Here is a 27,057-nt window from a genome sequence, read left to right as displayed (position 1 = left end):
TTATTTGTTTTTGCACCCACTAGGCCACAGCAAGAAGGTGTTTTAATTTCATATTAACACCATCAAATTTAGGGCTGTGTTCAAAGGTTTGTTAGCCAGGAATTCAGAGGTAGTTTTAAACCTTCAAAGGTTCGTCAGGTGGAATTCGCGCACTGTAATTATTTATTTTATTTTTTTCTCTGTTAACAGAAACCGTTTGACAATGTGTGAATACTATAAACCACACATTAAATGTCACTCAAATGCAAAATTCGATCTTTTGATTTGTATAATGCATATTATGTAAACAAAAGTTGTTGTATTCAAATCCACTACCAAATCATCATACATAGCAACTCTATATGACGCACCTGCTGTGTATGGAGCAGGGTATAGTATGCCAAAGCAGTGGGCGGGTACAAGAGGTTGTAGTGCTTCAGTAAAATATGTCCTGAATACCTAGTGTACAAGACAGTGTAAGAGGAGTGCTATGGTAGAATATGTTTGAAACATACGAAATATACGCCAACACTAATAATTTTAATTGCGAAAACTGAGCACCGTCCACCCCTCCCCCCTCCAGCTTGTGTTATCCACAGGCAAACCTTTAGTTTCTTAATTCGCCATCTCGACAGCAAAGCGTTGTACAGCGTAAGCTGTATTGAAAGAAATGTCTTGCAACCCCTCTGCTGTTTGTGATTTTTTTGTTAAATGCCCAGACGATCAAAAAAAAAGTTGAATGCAAACTGTGCAAGCGACTGTTGACGTATCATGGAGGCATAATCAATCTCAGCGGTCACTGGAATAGTGTGCTTGTACACAACTTTTTGATATATTTTATACTTTTTAAACTATTAAGCTTTTTGTCCTTTTTTTTGTCCATCTTCATTCACTTTAATGGGACTTTTTTCAACATTTTAAAGCTCCCCATTGTTTAAAAACTCCCAGACTTCCAGCATTATATTTACTGTAAACGATGTAACTTTTGACACAAATCAGCTACTTTGACCACGTTCCCAACAAGTAAGACAAAAAGTTAGAGTACATGGAATCTTCCTCTACTTCTCTGCTATTCAAATTTGAAATCAAAACAGAAATTACTTTTACCAATCAAGAGGTACAGCTGTTTTAGTAACCGCATCAACTAACTTTTCTCAAACTTTTTATAAACAACTGATTTTGACCACTTTCCAAACAAGCTAGACAAAATGTTAGACGGTATGACATCATCTACTTCTCTGCTATTCAAATATGAAATTAAAACAGGAATATCGTCTACCAATCAAGAGGTACAGCTGTTTTAGTAACCGCACCAACTACGTTTTCTGTGAACTTTTAGAAATAACTGCCGTTTTGACCACTTTCCCACAAGTTAGACAAATACTTTGAGCAAATGAAATCTTCCTCTACTTCTCAGCTATTCAAATATGAAATCAAAACAGGAATGGCATCTACCAATCAAGAGGTACAGCTGTTTTAGTAACAGCATCAACTTCTTTAGGTAGGCTACTTCTCACTGTTGAATCAACTGTCATAGAACTTTGAGAAATTTCAAATTCTAGCACATTCTAAGCATGAGACAATTAGTAAAGAATGTGACTTTTGACACAAATCAGCTACTTTGACCACTTTCCCAATAAAGCAAGCCCCACAACTTTACTTGTAAAGTTACCATCTAGTTATTAGTATTATTATTAATATTTTTAGTAGTACTAAAATGTGACTGTGACTAACCAGGTTGGAACAGTGACTGTTAAATAAAGCTTTGTTTCTCCCATGTCCGCTGCAGCTGGTGCTGCTGCAATGCAAGCTTACTGTGTATATTGCAAGCAGCGTCAATTACATGTAAATAAACAACGTGTATTTTTATTTAAATTATAAAAGCATGATTACTGTTCTATGTAACATATTTTTAAACTACATGTGAATGTTGTATTCCATTTATATTGATTATCTATAAAATAACAGGATTTTCAATCAAATATGAACAAGTAGCTATGGTGACCAGTAAATTATGCAAATTAGTACCATCGAACCTTCCTTCGGTAATGTGTTCCGAACCATCGAACGTCAAAATGTACCCTTTCGTTGCAGCCCTAATCAAATTTGCATTTAGATTCAATATAAATTTGCTTGAATCGAAAAGAAAGAAAGGGAGGGAACAGAACTGAATTACTGTAAATATTCAATGTTTCCATCAGAAAAGTGGTTGGTTTCTGGAAAGTTCGGCGCTGTGTTGGGCACACATCACGCAGACATCTTATTCCTGACAGATTTAGTTATAACTGTCTGTAGTAGATGAGATGGACACACACATCTAAGCTGGTGGTTGCTTCCCTGTTAGCTGGAATGTCACTTTGGATTTCGAATGCACAGTATTAGGTATTTCACATCTGTAACCTCTCAGTGTGGCAGTGTAGAATCTGGCCAACATGTGTCAGAGTTTGATGGATGCTCAGAGATTATTCCTGAAAGGGGCTGGTAGAGCCTGCTGTTCATGAGGGTATAGTACTGGTATTCTAAATAACTGCATTCACCATTGCTTAAAATATATTCAATTTGCACATATATAGTAGGTGGCTTAATGATTCTAAACATGCACAATCATGGCCATAGAATTAAGGACAGCATCAAAACAAAAGGAAAACTATAATTATTGAAACAAACATTGGAGTTATGCACAGTACAATGGTAACCTTTGTTCCTCCATCAGAAACTGCCAGTCATTTGCTGAATAGTTTCCAGTGAAACGGCGCTGACTGTTAACCCAGTAATCTCTTCTCATTGCTTGGCTTGGTGTGGTGTGGGCATTCTCAATTGCGTTCCAACCTGGTGAATTTTAGGCGATTGTTCCATTGAACATTTTGTTAAGAGAGGATTTCATCATGTGGACTGAAGTTCACTGCTGATAGTACAGTATCATTTTCTTCAAAACCTTTTTGTGAGCTTTTACTGTCAAAATCTCAGTGAATTCTTATAGAATACAGTTTAAAGTACAGCATATTACACTGTTTCTTTGATAATCATAAAAAACACACTTTTTCTTTCATGGCATACGTCTTTAATAAATACATCTGTTTGGGAGAATACAGTTTTGCCTGTGGCACTTGCAAAGTTTGACACAACAGGCTCGTCTACTTAATGGAAATCTTTTGTTCATAAGTTTGACAGATATTGCCGAACAAACTTGTGTTCGGCAGAATGACAGATATCTAGTTAGCAACATGTGTATTTGATTTGTTCAGCATCATTCGTCATAACTAAAGCCTTTGTGTATTAGCTTGCAGGGGATGGAACCTTTCCTTCAGGTTATGCTTAATTAAAAATAAAAAGTAGGCCAAAAAAAGTAAGAACATATAGGATCAAACACACCACTGTTTTTACAGAGATACTTTGAAAATAAAAAGGTAATTTCTTTTCAAAAATATTTTCAAAATCCAGTCCTGCTGCCCAGGTTAGGTTCTCGTAGCTCGAAAGCTTGAAGCTCACAAGTTATCAGGGCCTACAACTGCCAATGGTGTGTGTGTGTTTACCTGATATGTGTTTCAACATTAAAACCAGGTGGTCTTGTGGTAATACACTTATCTAAGTTCTGGTAACCCATAAGAAAAAAAAATAGCCGAAATGCTTAGCAAATGTATTTATTTTGATTGTTTATTTTTGCTATTCGTGTATTCCTTATATAACCACGTTAACACCAAAATATTGTATATACTGTATATTCCTGAGATTTATTTTAAATAACTAAAAATGCTGCATTTACAGCTCAAACTCCTTATACACATATAGACCCTGTCTATAGCTGCAAGCGGTGTATTCCTCACTCCTGCTGTTTACGATCAAGTGTACTTTCCCATTATGTTCCCCCTTGGAAAAAATAAACTAGATTGTACTAGTAAATTACCTTGCCGATGTAAAAGAGAATAGCACACATTACCCAGAAAATCAATTCACAAAATAACACCAGTATAAAAAATGTAATGAAGCAATGCAAACAGGTATGCAGTTGAGGGACCGCACTGGAAATGGCTGTATTGGGTTGGCTCACGCCAACTGTCAGCTTATAAATAGTGTTGCTTTGTTTTGCTAAACCCAACAGAGGATCAATTAAGTGAGGGTGTGACTTTAAATGCAAGCATATTTGATTTGGGGCCTGCGGTGTTTCAGCAATGTTGACTTGAGTTTGAACCGTGGTCTTTATATGTGTCACACATTGGTCCGCTCTTTTCTTTTTTTACAGCAATGAAATAACAATGGGCAGTTGTTAACTCTAAAACTGTTTTAGCATAGTGTCATTTTTAGAAAGCCATTGTTAATTTAAACAAATATTTAGTGCTAGTAAAAAAAAAAAGCAAAGCAGGACACATTCACTGTTTTGTCTGTGTTTTAGGAAACATCATTGCATGCCTTCTGTGCCATACGATGCAGTCTGCAAAGATGTTAGATTTACGACACATTTAAATAAACAGATCGGGAGAGTTTAATATAAACAATGTAATTTATCTTGAAAGCTGTGTGCTTACAGCAAAAGGGCTGTACTGTATATCCCAGTTTACTATTACATTATCTGTAATAAGATAGTATTATCTGAAAAAAAAGACAGCAACATTCTATTCTGCGTCTAATCTACAGTAAGATTGGTGTCTCACATTCAAGGGCCCAGTCTTTCAAGTTCCGTGTGTATGGTGGAAATGTCAGTGGTACCTTTTGGTAAGCTAAGAATATTAATATTGTTCCATGTACTAAAACTTCGTTGTATGAGAGAGGTATGGGCTTGTCCTTCAGGACTGATATTGTGTTGTCAAACTCCTGTTCTATTAAACTGGAAACTGATTGCTGTAGAGATTAAAGAGATTTGTTATCAGGAAATATCATCTGAGATCATCTGTGCAGACACCTTCCTTGGGACACATTTTGCTGGGTCCTTGAACAGTGTTGGAGTGCTTTTCCTCAAATTTCTGTTCATGATTTGTGATAGCGTGTAGCTTTAGTATTTCACTGTCAATGTGGAATAAATGTAAATGCTCAATCTTCAAACAGCAAGGAAAAACAATACCTCAGAAAAAGAGCTTCACTCGTAAACCTCCTTCAAGCCTGACAGTGCGCTGTGACAAGGTTACACGACATCAGCAGTTTATTTATCTCTTCTTTTCGTGCTTTGAATTTAGATGGATGTCAGGAGAAGAACGCCAATGTAGGTAATAAAAATACAAAATGAAACACGCAAAAAACAAACATAAAAAAAAGATAAATAACCATTATTTACATTTTACTGTCATTCCCCGGTATAATGTAAATAGGCCAGTCATGTGAAGTAGGAAACCACTGACTGCAAATTAGAATTTAAAAGATGTCACGGCTTGCCGCCAAGCTCTTATAAATGTTTCAGTATGACGTTGAGCTGTGGATTTTTACCCACAATTTTTTCACTGCATAAAATCGCCATGCAGTTGCTTCCATGATTTGTAGAGACAACTTTAATAACCAAATCTCCCTCTCTTATAAAATACAGAAGAGTTACCTTTGCGTCAAGCCCCTTTGGCTCTTCAGTAATCCTGCAGCTGTCCAGGCGTCCTGCGGTGATTAATGATCGCTTGGAGGAGTGCTGGGACTCTGCCATCTTCAGTGCACACTGTTCATAGATAAATCTGTCGACTTCAGGTGTTACTTCAGATAATCGGTCACTTAGGATGCATTAGGACTTTAATTATCTGCCCTGCCGCTAGCCAAGAAGTGATTCACCACTTGGGTCATTGTGTTTTTTCAAGAGACTGATATTTATTGGTACCATCAACAAATTTACTCGGAGGCAGTAAACTCATATTTAGGAACGTAAGACAACTTCTCATAGAAAATATTGATTGAACATAAGTGTAAATCTGTGCAGTTGACTCTGTGCACTGGAGGGTCATGATAACTCACTAAATGTAATCTGTAAGTGTGGAAAGTTCCTGAAGTTCTGTTATGTTGTACAGTATGGGGTGCGCCTCTCTGTATAGGGATTTGTTTCAGAAATGCAACTGTTTTAGCTATGGATGATCTCCCTATAAACCTCTGTATATAGAAGGTTCTCAATATTGCTTCCTTTCCTGAACCAATTTAATTCACCCACATTTAATAAATCACAATGTGTCCAAGACAGCTCGTGTTTACTTTTCTTACAGAGGTTTATGAACAGTGAGACTGATCAGCAGGGTTCCTCCTATCAATATATTTTATTCAACTATTTTTTATGTACTATGTGTCATTTTGTAGATAGGATCTGCATAACTCAATTTTTGTATCATAGTTCATTGAAACGCTTCAAGTTGAAGTGTGCAAACAAAGCAGAGACATGCAGAAGCTTACTTATATATCACAGTTACAAATATACAAAGAGCCAATGTATTATTTTATGTATATGAGTTTAGAAAGTTAAGGACTGTTTTATCAGGTAACTGCACTGTATTGTTCTTTTACCTTGCCTATTTCATGTAATAGCCACCCTTTACCAAGGTTAACATTGCTTTACTATAGTTATTTGCCTGTGCTTTACCACAGCTTCACCATGCTTTACTAAACCGTCTGTGGTTGTATAGGACATTCCAAGGTTGTATTTAATAAGTAATGACGTTCATGTGGTCCTTATAAGAGCTGGCTTTAACTGCCTATAGCATTCCTAATTCTAGACAGGGTACATGTATTATTTCATTGTGAGGCCAACATATAGGCGAGTAAGCCTTTTCTGAAAAGAAAGCTCCTTGAGAACTTGCAAAGCATGTTACACAAGAGTGAATAAAGAGGCTCAATCATTTTGAGCCATTATATTGATTGATACAGTACTCTTGCTTCCTATCCTTTAAGTCCTCCAGGTGAGGTATTGATTCATGTGCACCAATATCAATTGAAAACAGATGGCAGGTTGTACCTATGTTCATATCTGGGAGCAAAAAAATAAATAAAACGGTAACCTTTATCCCCAATAAGTATCTACAGTGAAATATGTATAAAAAATGCATCATATGGTAGCTTCACTTTATTCCTTTCCATGTATGATGCAACACTGACTAAACAAACTGTAGCAAAGACTACAGCTCATATCAGAGCCAGGAGCATCTCTTCATGTTTATCCTGTTTGAAATAACAGCAGACATGACATAAACAATTCAGAAAATGAGGCTGAAGGAATAGAAATGGTCTTTCCATACTGTGAAGCAGCTACTAGGAGTCTGCTTTCCGTGTTTATTTAATTGAAAAACAGGCCAGAGACTGGTCAGTCAGTTAGGAACAAATGGCCTGTTTTCTTAATGCTTAAGACAATAGAGGGGAGGGTTTGGTGCAGACTGTATTCGAATGGCAGACACTTTCATGCTGCTTTACAAAGCCCCAAATTGTAATTATTTCTGTTCCAATGGAGTGGAATTATTTAAATTGCAGAACCATGGTATGCCGTACCATAGTTTTTCCCATATTGTTTTTTTTTAATTAAAAATAATGTTATTTTCAGTGTTCATCAGTTAATGTGGATATGTATAATATTTTTGATAGAGAAATTGAAAGGGAGATGTGACAGTGTGTTGAGTTATTCTTAGTAGCTGTTCAGCCAACAGGGCTTGAAAATGACTATGCTTAATGTATTGCACTGCACGTGTGTACATTTATAGAAAGCACAAGTTTATTTCCCTTATGTTACCTCAGTCATCTGGTTTAGGTTTCCTGGAATTTTAAACACGCAATCATAAAATCAAAAATAAAGAAACTTGAGTTGGGGCTAAGTTGGTTTGTTTCTCTTTTTATTGAATCAGTTTAAAAAGTCATTGCCAACTATTCTAAGAGTACATAATGCACAGAATGGATCCACATGATGCGGAGTGAGCATGATATTCACTGACATCTGTCAAAGTCAATCCATTGAGATGGATGCCAGATGCCACACGAGCAAATGACTAGCACAGTGTGCTTACAATGTTAAACAGGGTACTATTAAACTGGTGGAATCTGTCAGCTAGTTTTAATTAGATATTCATGAAACTGTTTATCCTATAGTATTTGTTTCTTTCACATTTGAGAAACACATATTGAGAAAATAAATTGTTCAAAGCTTTTGCAAAAGAGGGACACAGGGAGCGCCGTCAATTAAAATCAGCTCAAGTACAATTTGAAAAACCTTCCCCCAGGTTACATGTTCACATACCCGGGTGAATTTGAAGATAATACAGACTCTGCGTGTGACATGTCCCCTTTAATGAACAAAAAAACCTTATATGAAAACCATTTAATAACAATATTTACAAAGAAAATATGAAAATGTCTACCTCTTGAGTTCAAACAACTTCAAGAGGCTCTTTGCATTTTCATGCTTCTGTAATACCCATGTGAAACTGGTTTGACCACATGGTGTCCTGCTATGCTACACGACTTCACAGCGTCAAAATTTCCCCATCTCACACACCCTGTAGTGGTCTGTTCCTGTCATCTTCAAGTTGAAAAGAAAAGCCTGACATTAAAATAAGCAGAAACTGCAGAGACACCCGATAGAAGAGAAGGAATCATAAGTCCAAAAATTTAATTTCTGATGTGTGTTTATTCTAGTTTTACAATTAAATACAGGAAAGGATAAAGGGAATCTCGTTATAGAATTGCATATCACCTGGACATCATGCTCCCTGAATATCATGACACCAGCACCTTAGCAACGGACACCTAAAAGACCTTCCAGTGGAAAACCCTTGCAATATGGACATTCGTGTGCACACCTCCACAATCTCATATTGCCTTGCACAAGGTTTTGGATTACAGATTCACTTACTTCTTTAAATGCGGCTTTGTAATGGTAAATGCTGGATTCTACCCTGTCAAGTGATTTCTGATGGTTACGCAGAAATCATTATATAAATGCTTTTTGAATTACATTAGATTGGATTGGAATCAATATTTTGTCCACCAGTTTCAAAATGAAGAAACCACATTCTCCCTAACATCGTTATATTAACCATTATTAAACATGACCGACTCAATCAATTATAAATTGATTAAAGTGAAGCCAATTAATGAGCCAGGAAGCAAATCAAGTGGATTAGTCAGTCAAGCTTTGGCCATGATACTCTTTCCCTGAACAGCTTTGGTCTAACTGCCTTCATTACTGATGAGCCAGAAGAGACACAGCTTGGATAACTGGAAGATGGGATTGTCAAACTGAATTGGATGGATGAGAAAGGGAACGCGGGGAAAAAAAAAACAGACAGAGGTTCATTAAAAAAAACAAAATAAAAGGCTCATTCAAACCTGATGGGCACAAAAATAAAACTTCACTTGAACAACTGTACTGGATACAATGCAGAACCCGGTTAAATTAACCTTTAAAATAAGTTCTTAAAAATAATTATACAAATTAGATTTGACTCCAGCGCTCAAGACCAATTTTCAATGGGGATCTGACTGTCACTTGCTGTGGTATCATATAATACGATTATTACTTTCTGTTTGCAAGCCCAACATAACATTTACCAATAGCTGGTTATTTCTGGTGCATTAAGCCACATACAGCTTGTCTGGGAAAGATATACCACATGTATAATTTGGGTTGCACGAATAATTGTGGCTTTGCACATCCCAAACATCTTAAATATCTATTGCCTTCTGTTTGACTGCTGCTTAACTTTGAGACATTGTTTAAATTTCTTCACAAGTATACCCTTTAACATAATGGACAAACCACCAAAATGTATCATCATTGCATAGTGTGAAAAAACCACCGGTCTGCCACATTGAGCTGGAAACAGATAGTAAACTGTGTTATAAAGACATGGAATAGCAGAATGATTGGTAGCCACAGATCAATTATGATGTATTAAAAGGTAAACTACAGAAGAATACAGTGGTTATGATGACTTCATAGAGACTGCTTTCAACTTACACAGGTGTTTAACAGGTAAACCAAAAGCATAAAAAAAAACATATTTCTAAAATGTAATTAAAACACTTGTCTTTCCCTTCTACAAAGCTGTTTAGAGATAAATAGCAGTTGACAGGGTATCAGATTAAGCCATGTTATTTGAACCTAAACCTGAATGGATTGAGATATACTTCTGGAAGTAAATATCAATTGGTTTCAGAACACTCAGCTCTCAGTGTATTCAAACACACCCCACACATGTAAACTTATTTAAGAGGACCAATGCAATTGCTTCTTAATTGTGGCGAGCTTTGATATTGTGTTCAAAATGCATGCTAGGTCAGGTTGGAACACCACCATGTTGGCAGCTGTAGCTGTGCACGGATGATTGTTGCAAACAACATTACAAAACAGTAGTTATAAATGGAATACTATCACAATAGACGTGTACTGCTTATACAGTGGATACATGTGTGATATATATCTATTACATTATTACAGTTTTCTGTATTTGTGGGTATTCCTCATGCAATTTGTGGTAAATTCTCTACCACTCGCTGATGGATTCTCCTAATTTATTCCAAATGATAGAATCTCAGTGGGTGGATGGGAGCTGGTTAAAGTGGCTACAAATAAAAGTGTCACAGAGTAAAACATTGAGCCATGCCACTCTGAACCTTCTGGAAATACAATAAATCTTTTAGCAGGATGTTTATCTAAGCGGTAACATGATAAACAGCTGCAGAAAATGTCTACGGCAGCGTCTTGATAAAGCTTAGAGCTGGAGTGTTGAAAGCTTTGCCTGTAAGCATCCTTCAAATATTTTAAATTATTACCTCTGGTTAACCATTTTGTATAAGAAAAAAAGATATATAATGTCTGATAATACTGAGCGTCTCCCATCACTTCTTAAATGTCACTTAAATGCAAAATGAAACAGAAAGAAATGCTCATGTGGGAGTTTTCGTTCTGAATTTGCCTGTTCAATTTTGATATACTGTATAATAGATGCCATTTTGGTGACGCTTCATCCCTTAGGAAATCTGATGCTTTTGCTTTGGTAAATTTAGTAACACATACAAGGGGTGGGTCAGTCAAGAACCACACATATTGGATGGAATATTATTGAGAACAGTGCTGTAGTCCTAAATCTCAAGGTACCGGAACCACTAAAATAGAGATTTTCTTAAACAAGAATTGTGATATGAATTCACATTGTGTTTGTATACTGAACTTCTGGTAGCACATATACTACTGTAGACAATGCATTTATCTCATTTCTACAAGTATTTCCAAAGTGCCTTTCTCCAGCTTCGTTTGTGTTTGGGTCCACAGTCATAGTCGATGCACTGTCACAGTTGTGCGGGAGATGTGAGTCATGTGACTTATCTTGCATATTTTGCGCATTCCATCTTGACTACACCACTGATTGACAGGACCATAGCAGGAATCAGATTTAGGAGCATTCAGCAAAAACATAGCTTGGAAATCTTTTAAACACAGTGGAACCTTATGTATGGAAGTAGAGCTGGTTTTGACTAAAAACAGGTCTCCTTTCACTATTAATAGAGGTTGCATTGTCCATTGTTTAGTTAGCTATGGAACAAACAGGCTTGTTTCAATGTATACTGTAGGGGTGGTCTTCCTGGGAAATGGAAGAATGGTCTTTAGGGAACGATCTGGCTTCTTTTAGGTCCTGTTTGGTTTCAATGAAGCCTGGTCTTCTGTTCCCTCTTTTGTTTGTCACTGTAAATAAAAAAAATCATGTTGATGTGTATGTCTCCTCGATGATGTCACCGATAACAGTGCTACAAAAAGGCCATCCACATCCACGTTTGACCAGATAAGCCAAGAATAAAGATGTTTTTTTTTGTTATTTTGTTTAGTCCACTTATTGTAACAGGTCATAATGACATCATTCACTCACTTGTCCACTTACTGCATTTCAGATTTTGTTATGCAAGTTTGTCATTACTGTGTTTGACAGTCTTTACCTAGACATAAAAAGATAAAAGCGCTGTACACAGCTTCACGATGTAACCAAGACACCTGATTCTATACCATCAAAATATCTAGATTACAAAAGTGTAACCTGAACAATCGCAGTGATACAACAATGTAAACTAAATAAAGGAAGTGCATTCAATTATTTTCACAATAACCAATAATGATCATTTAGGATGTTCAACATATCTGAGCATATGAGTACATCAGGGTGCTCAGGGCACTAACCAACTGTACATCCTATTACAAGAGGAACCCTTGCCAAGAAGATGGATATTTAAAATAAATAAAATAAAATCACTTGATTAAAGGACCTCTTCAAAACTTTGAACTGTCAAGCCTTTTACTACATACTGCAAAATAGCACCACTCTAATTATAAGCTCTAAGGATCTGGTATTTAGCATGTGTGGGCATGTCAGAAAAAGCCCTGTACGTTCTCAGAGACAGTTCAAAAGTGTCTGATGAATATGCCAGTACTGTATGTTCCTGCTGTCAGTTTGACTTGTTCTGTCCCATTTCAGTAATCACACACACCCTTGCCATTTTCAATATGTTTTGAATATCAGCAGTCTTAATACTTCTGAATTTAGAAGAATTCAGACATATTACATTTTGACATTCGCTGAAGCATTGACTTGTACAGTATATTCATTAAATCAGAAGGCCTTAATAAAGAATGCATTTGGTTTTCTGTAACCTGCCCTATCCATCATTATAATCCCTACCCACATTTTTATCCACTAGAATCTTTTTTTTTTATTATTACAATTCAACACCAGTGACACCCACTATTACTTTTTCTAAAATGAAAACAAGAAAACATTAGAAAGCACTAAATAATAATAATAATAATAATACTAATAATAAAACCTGTTGCAAAAAATACTGTAAACTTAGCACAGTGCTTTGTGTTGAAAATATAAACAATCAGGCTTCCTGTATTTGTTTTACAAAGATACATGTTTTATTTTAGGTAAGGTGCCTTGGGAAAATCTTCATTGGTCAGCTCCTCTCATATTCTGCGGTTGTGTTGGAAGCAATTGGGGCAATTTAATGTCTCTTCTTGCAGTACTATGGAGTGACATCATGAAAAGCCATTAAAGAGACTGTAGGATACTGCAGTTCTTTTTTTTTTTTATAAAAAGTGTGATAGAGTAAACCAGCTGGAAAATGCTTGTTAAGTTTCCACATCAAAGATAAAGACTTGTTAAAATTTACAAGATATGAGCCTAGTATTGACAACCCAGAGCTTCTGATTTACTGTTTTTAATATTAGAGGAGTCAGGTATCCTTGTTCAAGGATGAAATAAGATTCAAATTGATTACCTCTGTTTGTTTTTTCCGGTTTCAATTGATTTGCTTCGGAAGAACAGTACTGTAGTTTCAATCAACACTTTGTATCTTATTGCTCATATTCTATTATTATTATTATTATTATTATTATTATTATTAATAATATACAAAATATGAAAGATATTTGATAATGAAATAAGTACATCAAATTCTCTGTACACTTTATTTTGTTCATTATGTTGAATAGAATTTAAATTTGAATAGTACATCCAACACAAGCACTTAAATGGGTATACAAATGTGTAGCATGCTGGGAGAGTAGGGTTCCCCATGGCAATTCTTTTAGCAGGTAAAGACAGTTGAAAACTATCATTAGGTTTTCTGAAAAATGTTCACATTCCAAGTATTCTTGGGTGATTGTTAACTGTAGGAGGCACCGTTCGGTGAATCGGGCGTCTGGTATTCTAAGTATTAGTCTTTGGTTTCACATGCAGTTGGCAAATCCACCGACACGACTGTGAAGGAAATCAATAAAGTTTGGAATTTACTTGTGGTATTGGAACGGCTTACAGGTTACGCTGACTGCACAAAAGAAAGAAAGAAAAAAAGAAAAGAAATATGGCTTTGTCTGCTAATTTGAAGCTTATGGTCTGTGTCCTTTCCTGCAATTCAGGTACTGCAATTATACTTCTTAAGGTATTTCATTTCATTTTGATGATGAGCGGTTACATGATGAAGTCTGGATGAATTTGAACGTGGGTTTTTTTTTTCAGAAATATTCCACAGTGGTTTAGGTTACTACATACTGCACAGGTTTACTATGCAATGTTAGGAAAAGGACACATTATAGCTGAGTGGGTTTCCCTGGATTGTGTTCTTAGAAAAACGTGCCTGCTTTCAAAATACGTACATCGCAAATGAATAAACCGGATCTCACACAGATTTAGCCAGTGAGGAGATATGTTTTGGGCATACAGTGACTATTATGTTTTATCCTTATAGTTTCTGTGAAAGAAGTGGTTGAAGCATGCTGTGCAGCTGGACAGCAGTGGGCTTCAGTCAATGGGCAGTGCATTGACATGCCACAGAGTGAGATTAACACATCTGTCTGTAGGTAAGTAGCAGCTGGCATTTGTTAAACACTGAAATATGAGGCGGTAGGACAGTGTTTGCATTAAGAAAAATAAAAAGTCCAAATGTAACTGCAATAAATGAAAAGAAGTGCGTGTTTCAGAAACAGTGTAGGTCACAATTCTAATCTTGTTTACATGCCACATTGCTCTGACTTGTCTGTCTGCCAGACATACATTTTTACCCAACATGTTTTCAGACATTTAACACAATAGTGGATACCCCTCATTCTTGACCCCCCTATTTTTGATTACATAAAAAAATGTAATTACTGTCTCCAGTGACTTTGATAAAAACAGGTCTGGTATATAAAACGTTTACTGCAATTGCCTAAATGAGAAAGCATGCATGTATGCACTGTACAATGTATTTTTTTAACAGATAACAGCTAATTCATATGCCGTCATCAAAGGTTGAAACAAAAAAGACCTTGTATAGTTAAGCAAGAGAGATGGCTTATTTATTTTTTTAATTTTTATGAGAATTTTTCGAGTCAAGCCTCTTTTAGGAAGTTTGGATAGACTGACTCAAAGTTCAAGTTTAACTAGCATTATGTGCGTCAGCAGGTTTTTGTTTTTTTTTCAGAATTGCCCAGAAACAGTGCTGTATAGGATACTTAAAAGAAAGCAGTTGCTTGGCTGGAATGACCGCAGCGAAAGAGGGAGAAGATTGTGAGGCGAATGAAAGTGATACCTGTGGAAAAGACTCCTACAAGGCAAGGCTGATGTTGGGAAACAGTGTCAAAGATGTGTGCTCTATACATAGTACAGTTCATTATTTTACTAAACTGGTCACCTGCAAGCACTATGAACAAAAGTAGCATTCATTTTTAGTTTTCTTCTTAAAAATCTCAACTCATCTTTGCAGAGGACAGGAATTTGTTTTCACAGTATTGTCTTAAAACACAACGCAAGTTCTAGTTCCCACATTCAAGCCCAGAATATAAAATGGAATACCATCCTGTGTTATTTAACGATGATTCATTGATGACCGAAGTACCGGTGCAGTTTGTAACAGTGTTCCTGTTGGTCCCTAGGAGTGCTGTAGCTGTTGCTCTCTTGGTTTAAAACTCAGAAGTGAGGGACACAGCTGCGAGGCCCACCAGTTTCTGGGATACCCCTGTAGCCATGTGTTCCTGACATGCTGCGAGGGAGACGAAGGCTTCGTCCAGCCCACTTTAAAACAGAGAACGGAGCCAGAGCCAACGTCACTACCAGAACGAGGTAAACAACCCTGATAGCTGTCTCTCATACAGGGACCAATGCTGCATAATCTTGCCCTTAACTTTTATACAATGTTTATTATCGTTCTTTATTCTTCCACGGAGGACAAACCCTGTGTAAAAATGTAAATTCCTTTTTAGAATTAGTAGTGTGTGTGTGTCGTGGAAGAAGGGGGGTGTCTTTTCAATTTAGATTTCTTGGGAACATTTTTGCAATCCTACCATTAAGAGTTTCTTATGTATGTTGGGATCCGGATAAAAAAAAATATGACCCCATTGCCTCGCTTATATATTATTTTAGAATGAACCCATTGGCCTGCAGTTAGGGTTAGGGTTAAGAATTTGTTTAGGCCATTTTAAGGATCCACTATGATGGATCATGTTATTTTGATGTTAGATGATGGGGTCATGTTATTTTTCTTCATCTTCTGAAAATATATTTCTGTGCCTTAAGCATTTTGTAGTGCTTTGAAAATATGAGCGCACTGCAACCACACTGACAGAACAGTGAGAGTCAGCCACTTGACTCTGTTCTGCCTGTCAGTGGCTTGTTGCATCCTATTCCTGTCCTTCAGAATCGCAGCTTATGCCTGTCAGGGGGTTCTGTCTCTGGTCTGTGCAAACCATTTTACTCAGGGACTTTAAAGGTAAGATTGGGCCCTATTTCTGTCAGCTAGTGTAAAAATATATTGACATGCCAGTTGCAGTAACTGGTTGTGTCACTCACAGATATAACCCTGTTATAGTCTTGGATGAAGTTACCAAAGAACATGTTAATATTAATAGAGATGACCCAGGTCAGACCTCACAGTTTCCTGTCTTGAGTGGATAATTGAATGTGGAAGTGTGTGTAATATTCAGTGTAATTCAATGTACAGTTAGTTAGTATCATGTTAAGACAAGAACCTCAAAAACTGACATCCCTGTGGCTACAGGTTACCAATTGCATCCGATGCCATTTTAGCTGCAGGCTAAGGATGTCTATGTGCCATGTTTTATTTAGGTTACCGCTTGAGTAAAACGTACTGCTTGGAGTTAGTAAGAGATTGAGCATGTGTTGTGATGCTGTCAGCTTGGTGCTTACAGTGCATTCAGTAGGGTATGGCAGTAGGGCATAGGTATATTTATGTTTATTGTTCCATAGTAATTATGACCATTGTATGGGTGCTATAGTCTAGAGGACGCATAGCATTGTGCAGGTAAGATATGTACCTGAGTGGCATTTTAATGGCTATTTTCTTTGGTCAAGTTCATACAGGGTATAGTATATGTGTGTTGTGCTGTATGTGGTTCTGTGTGGGTCAAACTGGTAACCATCTATCCCAGTGCATAGTACTACTCTATGGAATTGCTGAGGTACATCATTGTATATATTAGAATGGAATAGCCTCAGTGATTTCCAAGACTGCAGGGTAATTCTAACTGTGGAAATATCCACCCTTTCACAGGAAGGATGCATGAGGTAGGTAAGCTTTTGAAATGTGTCAGATGTTTTCTGCTTATGAATGAATAATTCTCATGGGCAAACAGAAACGCATTCCTGTGGAACAGTATGGGTAAACCTGTGGGTTTCCTGAATTTAATTGACTGCATTTCACTTTTCGGAAAATTATCATAATGTGTTATTGTAGATGGATGTTGCCTGTATTTCCTCTGGGATGTCCCAGCATGCTACTGACAAATTCCAAAACCAATTTAATTGTGCAAATAGGCGGCAGGCATGACACAAAAACATGGACTTACTTGGCACAAAAGTCAAGCGCAGGATTGTTCATAATATTACAGTAATCCAAACTGGTCATAATCCATTTAGCTCATGTAAGTGTAGTTTATATGTACCATAGTCCATGACTGAATACCAGAATGACACCCATATTAAGTTTTATTTTACATGTGGAGGAGCCGTAAAACGAGTATCTGGTATTCTGAATTCCTGCATGTAAATGTAGTTTATGTCTCAAGTTTCAGACACTGAATACCCCAAAGAGGCTTTCTCTGTGGTTGGTGAAGAGGAAAAAGAAAACACTGTTGATGAAGAGGATGGTAAAGAGAAGAAAGAAAACACTGTTGATGAAGAGGATGGTAAAGAGAAGAAAGAAAACACTGTTGATGAAGAGGATGGTAAAGAGAAGAAAGAAAACACTGTTGATGAAGAGGATGGTAAAGAGAAGAAAGAAAACACTGTTGATGAGGAAGATGACATCGACGAGTGCCTGGTCTATGCGGGACAGCTTTGCCACCAAAGCTGCATCAACACCTGGGGATCCTACAAGTGTGCCTGCTTTCCAGGACACATCCTGCTGGCTGACGGATACACCTGCAGACTAGGTGAGAGGCATCGGGATTGATGCTGCCGTCACGCTGTGCATGCTTACGTGTTTAAAAACAGAAAGAGCTGGTGGATCAGGGTGAGTGAGAGAGCAAATTCGGGGGAATGTCATATTTTTTTAGTTTTCTGTCTATGCTGATTATTTTTAAACTTTGAAGTTCAAAACATGATAGGACACATCTGAAATCTTTGCTGGAGGCTGTTTACAAAAAAAAAAATTAAAACAAAAATACCACAGTTAAAATTACAAGAAACACATTATCTAGGATGTATTGTGAAAATGGAAATAAAATGACCGGTTGTGCCGTGTGAGGTGACACGCTTCTTTAATGATGACCCCTGCAGGTGAGAAAAGTTAATGGAATTTAAGGATCAAATGTCAGTGCAAATGGGTTGCTTCAGGTCGTACAACCAATAAAAACATGACTGGGATGCTCATACACTGGATGCAGTCAGTTTCTGAGGCCTCCGAGCATGCTGGGTAATATACATCACAGATGATTCTCACCACTGCTGCAGAGATGAACAAAGTTGAAGTTTTGTTCACTGGTTCAGAAACTCGCTCAGGGACCATGAGGTAACTGGTTCGTGCCTAGTGTAGCCTGCCAGATGCAGAGTAATAAATCCTACTTGGAGCCATCCAAAATCAGCTCTCAGCAGATATGATACCCCTACTCCTAGATTTCAACCAGCACACACCCCAGTCAGTATCATTATGGTTTCCTTTCACACCTCCTCTGTTCAGCTAATACAAATTCTAATTAGTTAATATTTTTAAAGGATACTCGAATATGAAAAAGCCATGTTTGTCCCAGCACTATAAAAGGCTAAATCAGTACAGTTCATACAGGAGCGGTATATTAGAAGTTGGAACTTTTAAATATAGGGAATTTGGTGGAAGCAGCCAGTTCCCATGGATTCCAGCCGTTCTAGTGTTGACTTTAACCTTATTAGAATTCATCACCTTTGTCACTTCAATTACAGTTGCAGACTTGGTGTACATTCTTGGCAAGGATTACTGTGACTTAGCTAATGCTTGTACATATTTACAAGCCATTATTTTTTCAGGTCTTAGCTGCGCAGTAATCCTTTCCTTCCCTTTCCATGTTGTGTGACAAATACTTTTCTGATTGGGACTGATAATTTTTTATCCAAGCTAGGCATATGGAATTACTTCCTGAACCTGCATTTTATGTTAAACTGCTGACCTCTATCTGATTACATTAAATACAAACTGCGGACCAAGTCCCGATAAGAAAGCCCATTGTTAGATAAATGTTTTGATGTCTGGAGTGTTTCAGCCCGTTCTCTGACTCGAGACACACTGCTGTAGTTATTCTTTTATTTTTTTTGGTCGCTCTAGTTGGTGACTGTGTTCTGTCCCCTGTGTTGACGTAGAGCCACAGTGCAGCAAGCAAACAGTGTTCAGAGTGTGATAAGAACGTTCAGAGTGTGATAAGAATGTTCAGAGTGTGATAAGAACGCCCTGTAAGTGTACATTCTCCTTCATGGAAGGACATTCTTTGAGATTGCTAATGTGAATTAAGCAGGTGTAAGTATACTTTGCACCTCGGTGTAGAATGATCTCCTTTTAATGAAGCGGGAGAGAGTATCTGAAGGTACTGGAGTACCAATCCGGCTGAATTTGGTTATGAAAAGATATAAATATCCTGGGCAATAATGAGTTAGGAGGAGAAATTGAATTAAGATGAGGCCATGCAGTGTTTTGATGGAGCCTTTAACTGCTGCCAATTAGCCTCAATTCAAAATCAAAAGCAGACATAAAGCTTGGGTGGTCAAGAATTAGGCAGATATGAGATACAGCCAGTTATACAGAAATGTATCTTAAAGTATAGCCCTTTGCTTATAAGTCACTACAATACCTGGTCCACATCCTTGAGGGCACATGTTAATCATTTGGTTGTTTTTTTTTTAAATCGTATGATTTCTCATTAGGAGAGAACTTGATTGCACGGGTAGAGTGCTGGAAATAAGACCGGTTTAATGGAGGGCTTTATTTATATAGGACTTCTGCTGGAAGGCTAACACAGCAAACCATCTTACTGCATGAGAACGATACCTCAACAAAAGGGCTGCAACTCTCAATGCCAGCTGGCACTTTGGCGTTGATGTTTCTGGCTTCGCTTCAGTCAGGCAATATTCCACACACACAAGGAAGAGAGCACTGCCAGCTGTTTTAAACACTGCCACCCTGACTAGTGGCTTTGCCTTTAACAGATAACAGTCGAACCAAAAACCTATAGACACATTAAATGATGCTGAATTTGAACTCGTGGACGAGAGGTCAGAGGCTCATGTCCATATCTGGAGTAGATCACATTCTTAGGGCCTGATCACTACTTGAGATTGGAGTCCTCCAGTCCTGCACAAGTGAGAACTGATTTTAATGAGGAAACAAATTTTAATAACTAGTTTTAATGAGAAGGGAACTCGTTTCATGTTTGTAGATTCATGTTATGGGCTCACTCCTGTTTGAAGGCACTATGTCGTTGAATGTGCCATCAGACTGAGGTTTTGTTTGCTTTGAAGACATTAATAGATTTCATGCCACTCTTTATAAAAACCCAGGGTGGTTAAAACCAGCTTCCTGACATTAGTTACAAATTCTCAAACACGTCTTTATGCCTAGAAAGCAGCTCAGTACATCCTTTTCATAAATGTTTCTGTATATGTAGAAAATGAAGACCATGAAGACAACAACAGGTTAATAGAGGAGGAAGAAACACCTGCTACTGAGGCAACTCCAATGGAGGCTCCTACCACTGCCATTCCCATTGAAGAGGAAGATCTGTGTAAAGGTACATGACACATTCATACATTCCTGTATTAACTGATGTAAAAGCTGCACATCACACTAGATCTTTTACATGCTAGTCACCCATCTCTTTGATTTGTATTATGTAAATAAAAAATGAAAACTATTACAATATAAACACTGGGTGCCATGGACCGTGTTTGTGATAAAGTAAGTGTAAAATAAGCATTTGAATACAGTGAGTGCAGTCCTGCGGTGTGAACAGTTTTTTAACTACACTGTGAAAGTAGTCACAGCTGTTTTATAAATATAATTTCAGTAAAAACAAATGAAAATGCTTGTGTGAAACTGAACAATTGATTTGATTGCACTTGCTGGAAGTAGGAGGGATGTTGGCATATGATAAGTTCCTTTTTTATTTGAAGCCTGGTGAAATCTATGGAATCCGTTATGAATGGCGCATGAAATATGTTTACTCTGGCAGAATGCAGCATGGTGCGATAACTTCTCACAGAAACCCAAATTCCACATGATGCATAGAGATTTACAGCATACTAACAAGACAATGCAATAGAGTGCTGTTATATACACGTTTCTCTCTTTGCTGTAATGCACAAGTAATGAAAGTGTTATTTATTTATTTATTTATTTATTTATTTATTTATTTATTAGCAGACACCCTTATCCAGGGCGACTTACAGTTGTTACAAAGTATCACATTACAGAATATCACATTACAGACGAGAGCAGTTATAAAATACAATAGAATCAGTAGTAAATAAGAGCAAATTCAAATGAGAGAAAATAAATACAGTAAATAATTGAAAATGATTTAAAAAATACCCTAACTCCTCACTATAAGCCAATATGGTCAAAACGACAGAGGTAAGACTGCTGTTGATCCTAGGGCAGCTGTTTGTACTGATAAACTGGGGGGGGGGGAGGGGGGGGGGGGGGAGCTTGTGTTAAGGTTCTGAAAGCCTTCCAAATCTTCCAGACCACAGCAGATCAGAAATACTAAATGTCAGTGTTTGTACTGAGATTTCAAAATGGTGTGTTTCTCTTTTGGAAATTTAAAAAGGATGGCCTTAGCCAAACTAGGTCTCCTGGTTCCAGGAGACCTAGTTTGAGGCAACGTTGCTATATCAAACCCCAAGTCTCCCTTGGTGTGCCATGCAGTGGCCTGAAGCCTACTCTCCTAGATCCAAGTTCCAAGCCACAAAGTGGCTTCTTGTTCCCTCAGCTTTAGTCATAAAATTAGATACAGCCTCTTATTCCCCAATGTAAAGAACACCTTAAAATCTTGTATTAATGAGGTAAACACATTGTTATAAAACACACTTACTGTATCAGGGGTGTAGAAATGCCTTGGGTATTACTTTTTATACTGTTTAATACTCTCCCCCCCATCATAGACAATGGTGGCTGCATGCATCATTGCTCTCAGGTTGGAAGGGAGGTGACCTGTTCCTGTTTCCCAGGATATGCCCGAATGGGGGATGGGATTTCATGTGAAGGTAAGTACATCGTTCTTACATACTGTAGATAAGTTGCATTTGAAAATAGTATTTCTTAGCTACTAATAGGCACATTCTAGACACAGACGGGCACTTCCTGAAAATACCCCTCGATTTGCAACCTAATTGAAAACACATGTACACTGCTTCCGTGGAACACACTGTACTATTGAGTGTCACCATAGAACAGTGTCTTGGTTGTGTCGGGACTTAAGGAAAGAATCTTGGCATGTGATTCTATGGTACATTGTTCCCCCAAGGATTTCAGTTTTGGAGTGCTGTGTAAAGTCATATATGTAGGCTGAGCTGGTCACAAGATCCTCGTGTGCTGTCTGACAGCACTAATCCATTGTTACATTTGTATATTACCATAATATATGCATGAAGAGTCTTGCTGATCCAGAAAGCTTAAGGCCCCTTCCCCAAGCTCTAAAGCCATTTCCATGCCATGGTTTAGGGGCCCCAATACATTTCTGAAATCTGGGCTTTAAATACCTTGGCAGAACGTACCTCTCGTGAGGCAAAACAAGGCCAAGCATTCATCGAGTGTGGCTGAGAAAGATACAAACCTTTAAATGTCAAATAAAAATCTGTTCAATAAGTACATACATCTGGGATCGTCATGATGAGGAGCTAATTGAAAGGAATGTAATTCTGACACTACCGTAATTGGTTACATATAAATAAAAAGCAATACACAAACAGAGGTGGTCTGTTTTGTTAGGAATTCTGCTCTCCGCAAAAGTGTTAAGAGAAATGCACAAAGTAAACCCATTTAATTGTAATTGATGTTACCTTTGGTGTTTGTTTAATGAACACCAGAGAAATGTTTATCAATCGTTAGCTTATTGTTGGTGGTATTGTGTGGAGACAAGTCTGGTGTTCTCAAAACTATTCGACACATGAATCAGTTCACGCATTATTTCCTATTTGTTGATCTGTAACGAATTATCCTTTTTTTTTTTTTTTTTTTTTTTTAAGTGTTACCATGTGTGTAAAATGTAGGTGGCCAGTTTTGAACCAGTCTGATCTATACAGGGAGTTATATATTTCATTAGTTAGCCATGTGTGTAAAATGTAGGTGGCCAGTTTTGAACCAGTCTGATCTATACAGGGAGTTAAATATTTAATTAGTTAGCCATGTGTGTAAAATGTAGGTGGCCAGTTTTTAACCAGTCTGATCTATACAGGGAGTTATATATTTCATTAGTTAGCCATGTGTGTAAAATGTAGGTGGCCAGTTTTGAACCAGTCTGATCTATACAGGGAGTTAAATATTTAATTAGTTAGCCATATGGACAGAATCAGCTATTCTGGCTAGTCAGTGCATGAAAAATATATATCAGATTGTCTCAGACAAGACGAGCATTTGACACTAATTCAAAAACATAACTTTGGTCTTGGTTTGTATTTTAGTGGTAGTTTCAAAGGTTGTTAGACAAAAAGGAAAATGGCAAAAAAAAGTGACAACGACTGTCAAAAACGTTTTATGGAATATTGTAATTTCCATGAACTGTTTACAAAGTTGTTTGTTGTTTTTTTTTGTTGTGTGTCTGATTTTTCTTTCATTTAGCTTCGTCAGCACTATAACACCAGACCATGCTGTTTGAATCCAATTGTTTGTTACACTTGATAAATCTAATGTTACTACACACACACCGATACAACATAACTTGGTGTACCACTGCATTATACACTACTTTATATTATGAACCCATTTTATCACCATGCACATGAAAATGGTCATGTTGAAAGCACACCTTGTTCTTTTTAACAGCTGGACTTGGCTTACCTTTTCACTGTGGTTAACCTTCATTTGTATAGATGTGAATGAGTGCAGCTCCGGCACTCATAATTGTTTCCGAGGAGAGCTGTGTGTGAACAGCAATGGATCTTTCCAGTGTGTCCGCATCAGAGAGCTCTGTGACGAGGGCTTTATACTCGACATGAATAAGCAATGCATTGGTAAGATGACAGAAACCAACCAGTCAACTGTGGCATTGTTTCAACTCATCCCGGTCTGCAGATAGTCCTCAGATTGCCGGTTCCCATTCCCAGTAAAAGAAAGAAAATGCAAATTGTGAAACGGTTCGCTAAATAAGATAAGCAATTCGTCAGTCTTTGTGTACCTGTATTTTTCCCTTGGATGCTAACAATATGTGTGTTCTATTTTGCATTAGCTTTGTACTGTAAGCTTATAATACAGTAGGCAAGGTCCGGCAAACTGCAGCGTCTGATGCATTTTTCTGCCGTCTTATCACCTGAACATCCATATGTGTCTTTTTAAATACATCTTGAGGTACCGGTGACGTCACAGTAATAGATAAACTTGCTCAGCCTTCATCTCATTTCTGTCATTGCATAACATTGCTTTTTGCTAAAAAAAAAAATACAAATACAAAACAAATCAATTGCACACAGCAGCCTTTTAAATTGAATCCCAGACTCACATGTAAAGATAGAATGCTAGCAATTTACAAATAAATTGCTAGCCAGCGCTAGATAAATACCCAGTGTTACACAAGTGTTTGATTCTCACATAGCTTTGATTGCAATATTACTGCTCTTACCAAAAGAAAAAATGGGTACGTTTCAGATGCCATCTACACCTGAACTGCCAATAAAAACATGCAAGGAAATAAATAGCTCAATGTACGGTTGATGAGAAGTGTCCCTGTTCTAGAATCGGAATATCGGCTAATCATGTGAAAAATATTTTGGTAACTGCAAGCCTCAAACCCCAAGTGTTTTGATTTTGCCAGTACAGGGGGTGGTGCCCGAACCATGAACTAGTGTTCTTTCCCTTCTGGGTGACTCACTGTGTGTCACACAGGAATACTGCAGTAACCTATGCCAAACTGCATTGTGTCAAATGAACTTAAAAACAGCATTAAGAAATACGCCTAGGCATGGAATCAATGAGGATCTGAATCACACAGCAGAGTCCCGGTTGTGATAGATGTACAAGATGTGTCTTGCTGAAAATATAACCTTGCTTCATACGCATTGGAACTTGATTACTCAGTTGTGTTGTTTGTGGGAGGTTTATGAGAAGCTGAAGGTTGTAAGGTTGAGCCTCATTTGCACACTGTAACACCCTTTTCTCAAAGCTGCTGAATATCCTGGACTGAGAGCGCCCATAGCATTAGCATACCCTGCAATGGGATTCACTTTCCAGTGGTGTAAATTTGTTGCAATTGATGTGCATTGAGTTTGGTTTACAAGAAATATAAACCAAGTTATATGCACTCTTTAGTTTTTGATTTATAAATGGATTTATCTGCAGTTTTGCTTTCACCCATTACAGTTCCTCTACACTTTACCCACCATTTACTGCACTATGATTCTCTAGTTGATAAAAGCATTTCATGTTGAATTAAGATATGTCAAACTGTATGTTATCCACAGAACTCTCATCCTTTCTATTTCAATGTTCTTTTCTCTTATTAAAGAACCATCCTTAGTTGTTCTGTGCTTCTCAGCACTTGTTTTAAAGAAGATGCCCCTATAGTATATCAGTGTTCAGTGAATGTACTGAATATTTAGTAAAAGGTAGATCTATGGAATTCCCAAACTCTTGCATGTGTCTCTGGCTAATGCCTCTATAAAGGAAGTCAAGTCGATGGGGCACTTCCTTCGATGGGGCACTTTATTCATTTGAATAAATATACTACCGGCTATCTCAAAAGCTGGTAAAATTCATAATATGTCTTGTGTTGATGATCCATGTCTTTTCCTGCTTCTCATGCCATTCACCACATGCAATTTCCAGGAGGCTGTTCAGAAATCTTTTTTTCATTGGTAAAATGACTCAGCCAAGGAAAAACATCCACATCTGCTGTTTGTGCTATAGCTACACACTCAGTGTGAATACAGTGTGACGAACAGCAACCTGTATTTCTGACCATACATCCATGTCACATTTATATTATTAAATGTACATTCACTGAATGTAAGCCTTGGTGATCTGCTTTCTGGTGCTGAGAGCTTGGCAGGGCATCTGCTAACATTCATTTTTAAACCACCAAACATTTTGCAAGAATGAACTGCATTGAGTCAAGGAAAGGCAGGAAAAGGTAATTCAGGCAGAGGTTATGTGGTTATTTTTCACTTAGTCATGAGACAATAAATCTTACACTTGAATACGTATCTCATAAAACAGAGAACACACCGCACACAAGTTGTTGAATGACCAACAGCTCCTCCTATTTGTTTGTAAACCCCATCTGCTGTCCCACAATGTGCTTAGCAACCGCATGTAAACATGGCAGCTGACTACCGCATTTCACTCCAACCATGTCATGTATTCCTCCCAGAGACCTTACAGAGGCCCTCCTGTGGAAAATATGAAGGCCTGCTCCTAAGATTCGATCCAAAGTGGGTTTTTCTTGTGTCCTTTTCTGCAGATGTTAATGAGTGTCTTACTGACTCACACAACTGCCAGGCTAGGGAGCGATGCATTAATACCATTGGATCCTTTACGTGCGAGAAGGAAATCGTCTGCCCCCCAGGGTATCAGCTAAAGGATGACAACTGTGAAGGTAAACTATAGATTGTTTATTTGCGTGTTCTCTTAGGCACACAGGAAGAGAAGAGAACGGGGAAGGTCAACCACAAGTTTAAAATAAAAAAATATATTGATGTGGGATTTTGGAATCCATTATTGTATACAACAGGAGTGTAGTTGTTTGGGTTGCAGTGGAGGATTGGCCTCTAGATGGATACAGCACCCTCTATAACCTGTGGCTGTCGTGATAGTCTCTTGTTTCCCATTGTTTGGTGCATGTTTTTGTTTGTAAATCAAATCTGTAACCTACAAACAGTTTGAGAATGGAGTCTTTAATGAATAACTGTGCTGGTTATTTTGTTTTGTAAGGCATTCCTAGATACTTGAAATCTAAAACAGATTAAGTGGTAGAGTTTTTTATGA

General features: G+C 37.5%; 1 protein-coding gene across 3 annotated transcripts in view; it reads left to right on the top strand.

Annotated features, from left to right (window-relative positions):
• Window positions 1-27,057, top strand: part of LOC117412561 (fibulin-2-like) — a 54,004-nt gene that overhangs the window by 17,967 nt on the left and 8,980 nt on the right. Inside the window, exons 3-10 of one of the 3 annotated variants that reach the window (XM_058988448.1) lie at window positions 14,155-14,266; window positions 14,869-14,998; window positions 15,320-15,506; window positions 17,468-17,833; window positions 20,531-20,653; window positions 22,026-22,127; window positions 23,952-24,092; window positions 26,534-26,668. In XM_058988448.1, the coding sequence (XP_058844431.1) occupies window positions 14,155-14,266; window positions 14,869-14,998; window positions 15,320-15,506; window positions 17,468-17,833; window positions 20,531-20,653; window positions 22,026-22,127; window positions 23,952-24,092; window positions 26,534-26,668 (1,296 nt within the window). The remainder of the gene's footprint in view (window positions 1-14,154; window positions 14,267-14,868; window positions 14,999-15,319; window positions 15,507-17,467; window positions 17,834-20,530; window positions 20,654-22,025; window positions 22,128-23,951; window positions 24,093-26,533; window positions 26,669-27,057) is intronic. The other 2 variants (XM_058988449.1, XM_058988450.1) reach the window with 2 other exon arrangements.

The sequence above is a fragment of the Acipenser ruthenus genome, chromosome 16 (assembly GCF_902713425.1).
Source record: "Acipenser ruthenus chromosome 16, fAciRut3.2 maternal haplotype, whole genome shotgun sequence".
NCBI lineage: Eukaryota > Metazoa > Chordata > Actinopteri > Acipenseriformes > Acipenseridae > Acipenser > Acipenser ruthenus.
Note: the sequence above shows the minus strand (reverse complement) of the source record. Positions and strands in the feature narration are given on the sequence as shown.